General features: G+C 65.6%; 1 protein-coding gene across 1 annotated transcript in view; it reads right to left on the bottom strand.

Annotated features, from left to right (window-relative positions):
- Positions 1–2,791, bottom strand: part of MRPL23 (mitochondrial ribosomal protein L23) — a 5,460-nt gene extending 2,669 nt beyond the window's left edge. The window contains exons 1-4 of the mRNA XM_024749544.1: positions 2,637–2,791; positions 2,375–2,497; positions 1,456–1,538; positions 724–797 (exon numbers count right to left, since the gene is read on the bottom strand). Of these exons, the coding sequence (XP_024605312.1) occupies positions 724–797; positions 1,456–1,538; positions 2,375–2,418 (201 nt within the window). The 5' untranslated portion in view covers positions 2,419–2,497; positions 2,637–2,791. The remainder of the gene's footprint in view (positions 1–723; positions 798–1,455; positions 1,539–2,374; positions 2,498–2,636) is intronic.
- Positions 2,792–3,972: the final 1,181 nt, after the last annotated feature.

Raw genomic sequence — 3,972 nt, 5'->3', positions numbered from 1 at the left:
CCCCACCCCCTCCCCCGCCGCCCAGGGTTTCAAACGCAGGGCAGTTAACAGACTCTGTGGGCAGGTCCAAGGTCACCTGCCCCGGCAGAGGAATGCTGCCTGCAGCCCATGGGGCCTTGGTGCTGGGTGGCCAAGGCTGTCCATTCTGAGTCAAGAGCATATCTGGGAAAGCATGTCTTGGGGCAGCTCAGGCTGGAAAGGAAGAGCCCGGAAAGGGGCTTGGAAAACGCGTCTTCCTCCAGCCAGCTCTGGGTTTCGGTCAGCAAAGGCTCAGATGGGGTGCTGGACCCTCTTTCCGGAGCCCCTCGCTAGGCAGGGGACACAGCGAAGAGAACCTGGGGGAGTGTGCCACACCCCGCAGTCCAGTCCAGAGGAGAGGGGGTCAGCCAGGACCCCAGCACACCCCAAGTGGTCTGGCTTGACACTGAGGCCCCAGCAGGAACCTCCACCCCCACGGCATTAACTACTTCCTTGCTTTGATGCTTGCCAGCCCTGGTTTCTGTCTGAACCCCCCCTCAAGCCCAGCGGGCCCACACCCGCCCACTGCACGCCCAGGGCTGGCCCCCGAGAAGTTCCCCGACACCCATCCCCTCCCACCTCTGAGCTGTGCTTTGAACCCCAGCTCCTCCCGGGGCTCCATGTGGATTAGAACTGAGTGCCAGCCTGGGGCCCCAAGATCATGCCCACCCCCCGCTCCGGGCCACGGTCGGGGTGAGCGCTCACCAGCTGCACATACGCCACCTTGTAATCTGGTTTCTTTATCCTGACGTTCCTGTAATCCCTCCTCCTGTTGGAACCTGTTGGAAGCGGGAGGGGGGGGGCGGGGAAGACAAAAACCTTCACTCCCAGCATGAAGCTTTCAGTCCCATTAATCCAGGAACCCACTTTCTAGAAACAGGCAAACACGCAGGCACCTTCGGGCTACAGACTGCAGGCGGCACGCCCTGGGCCACTAGGCCAGGCTCGCACAGGCAGGCGCCACCACCGCCAGCCTCCGCTCGGCGAAAACCCAAACGTGCCTAAAATAACTCAAGAAACGGCTTTCTGCCCTGTCAGCAGAGGCTCTTGCTGTCTGACCTCCCCTCGACGGAGGGTCGTCATATTTACAACTGGGCAACCGGGGGCTGGGGGGCAGGGGTCAACAGGAAGGAACGAGAAAGGCCCAGGGGAATGAAAACAGTGCTTTGCTGACCGACCCAGGGGCAGGCGGGGGAGCGGGTGGGTGGGTTGAGTGTGGGGCCCTGCTCTGAGCAGCCGGCAGGGCCGGGCCACCCAAGTTCTAGCGCTGGGAGGCCACCTCCCCCCTGAGGTCCCCCCTCAGTTTCCTCATGTGCAAAGGACCACGTGCAAGAGTGGCCGCGAGGGGGGACCAGGCCAGCGACGCGGGCAGCCTGGCCCACAGGAGCTCCGCGGAGGAGCCCACACCAGAGGGCAGCCCCCGCCCTGGGCACCCACCGTGCTGCACCCTTGTCCGCACAGCAGCCACGGGCACATTGTAAATGCGCTCGAGGTAACTCCTGAGGTCCACTCTGGTCATCCTGGGACAAAGGAGAAAGAAAGGAAGTCTGAACAGGGCCGAGGTACAAGGCGGCCCGCCCGACGGGCTGAGCTGCCAACCGCAGGCCCCGGGTGGGAGCGGGCTCGGGGGAGGCCAGGGCTGAGGCCGGGCCCCGCCGACTCCGGAGATGCAGCCCCTGGTCCCCACCCAGCACACTTGCATCCGGACGCAGCAGTGAGGGGGTGACGGGGGACCAGCCCCCAGGACCCAGTTCTCTTCTCCCTCCCACTGGCCACACTCCCTGGGGGCCCAGCTTTCAAGGGGAGGGACGGGACGGTCTGCGAGTGTGCCCCCTGGCTGCCAGGAGCTGCCCGCAGCACCCTCCCAGCAGGCGCTTCCCAGAAATGACGGTCAAGGGGATGGTGGGCTAGGTCCCATTCCCTCTTCACCCTGCATGGGCCTCACACGGAAGCTCAAGCCAACCCCGGAACCGCTCAGACTTCAGCATGGGACACAGGGAGGGTGTGTCCCTTCGGTAACTGGGGCCTCCGTGAAGGCCCCATTTGAGGACGAAGGCTTTGGAAGCCGTGGTGAGCGGGTGCAGGAGTCACAGCCCAGCTTCCTGGAAAGCGCAGCTAGGACCAAGGCAAGAAGAGAAGTCAGGTCTCAGGCCAGGCTTCCCAGGGGGCGGCGGGGAGCACAACACCCCCGGGCCCTGCACACACCAGACCTCGGGCAGTGTGGAGCTGCCTGCATCATTTTCACGGCAGGAAGAACCTTGCTTGTGAGTGGGGTTCGGTGGCACCTCTAGGGCTGTGGGCCCCTCGGGGCACTCCCCAGCCTGAATTCCTCGGGGGGCGGGGAGGGGGGGCTTACTCCATGGGGATCCGGAACTGCACGGTGTCCTCGGGCTGGGCCATGCCGGGCCGCACCAGCTGGATGAAGAAGTTGGTGCGGAAGACCCGGAGCTGGGGGTTGCCTAGCTGGTACAGAGGGTACCTGCAAGGGGGAGAGGGGTCGTGTCAAACGCTCAGAACACGAGGCTCCCGGGACACCCCAGCAGGGTCCACAGGTCATCACGCCCATGGGGCCGGGGAGCCAAGGGGGCAGTCACCCACAGGCCACCCCCTTTGCTCACCCGGCGCGGGCAGCCAGTCCCCAGTCCCCGGGGCGGTGTGGCCTGTTGACCCCCAAGGTCAGCCTTTGGAAAGGACCGGTGAATGATTCATGAACAGAGGCCAGAGGACATGCCCACCCCACCCCGTAAACAGGCTCAGAGTCATGTGTTTGTTCAAAGTGCCGGTCCCAAAGGCACGCGGCCCCCGCATGGCTGTCACCCTCCAGGAGTGGGCCCCACACAGGGCATGCCCTCTAGCTCCCTTCAGCTCAGGTGAGGTGGGATCGGTCAGAACCAGCTTATTCTGCACTGGCCCACCCCCGCGGTGGGGAAAGGGATGGGGCCACCTCCACACCCTGTGCTGGGAACACCAGCTCATCCTTGACAAGCGTGAAGATCAAAAGATAAGAGGCTGGGGAGAGATGGTGTGTGCAGATCACCAGCTACAAGCTGACCGCCTGCCTGCCCCACCCCCAGAACCCCCAAAGTGAGCAGAGGCATCTAGAAGGTGCAGGAAGCTACCACCTGCGGCTCCCACCCAACTGCCCCTGCCAGCTGGACCCATGCCCCCGGTGGGGTCCGGTGGGCCAGAAGGGCCACACTGCCAGCTGGGCCTCGGGGCTGGGGTGAGGAGGGGGCCCAAGGTACACAGGGGCTGCAAGGCGGGGCCAGGGGTCTACTGGGAGCCCAGGGGACGGGTCTTGGTGGAGGGTGGGAGCAGGGGCTGAGGATGCCATCTGGGGTCCCTGGCGGCCCATCTGCAGCACAGCACGTGGCCCTGATCTTGGGGAGCACCCAGCACCAGGGAAGGGGGCTCAGTGAAGCCCAATCTCATGCTGCCTCTGGGCCTCACAAATCTGGGGAGCGTGAGGGGGTCAGGAGCCGAGGTCCAGGGTGTGGCACTCTGAGGTGGCAGGGCTCAGGCACCCTGGCACGGGCCGGGGCACCCGCATTAGAACGAGTGCTGGGCTGAGCGCTAGGTAACGTCTCCCGGGGTCTCCTGGCGACCCAGTCCCACGTGGCAGCTGCCCCATTAGAACCCTGTGGCACAGCCTCCTCCGCTGTGCCGGAGAGGCGGGAGGGGCAGGTTCTGGAAGCGCAGGGCTGCTCGTCCAGGACCGAGCCTCGCTCTGCCCTCGTGGGGGTCCAGGCCGGCGGGCGGCCACCCAGGCTCACACCTTCCCCCTGGTGACCAGCGGCGAGCACTGCAAGGGGCGCAGTCTGGGTCCCCTGGGGAGCTGCGGGGGTTGGGGTAGCAGTCGGCCGCGGGGGCACCGAAGCCCGAAGTCGGCGGAGCCCAGACCTGCCAACCTTCTCTCCCACCCGCCCGCGCCAAGCGTCAGGCCCGACCCCCAAG

The sequence above is a fragment of the Neophocaena asiaeorientalis genome, unplaced genomic scaffold (assembly GCF_003031525.2).
Source record: "Neophocaena asiaeorientalis asiaeorientalis breed wild unplaced genomic scaffold, Neophocaena_asiaeorientalis_V1.1 scaffold43, whole genome shotgun sequence".
NCBI lineage: Eukaryota > Metazoa > Chordata > Mammalia > Artiodactyla > Phocoenidae > Neophocaena > Neophocaena asiaeorientalis.
This window is presented reverse-complemented; position numbering and strand designations above follow the sequence as displayed.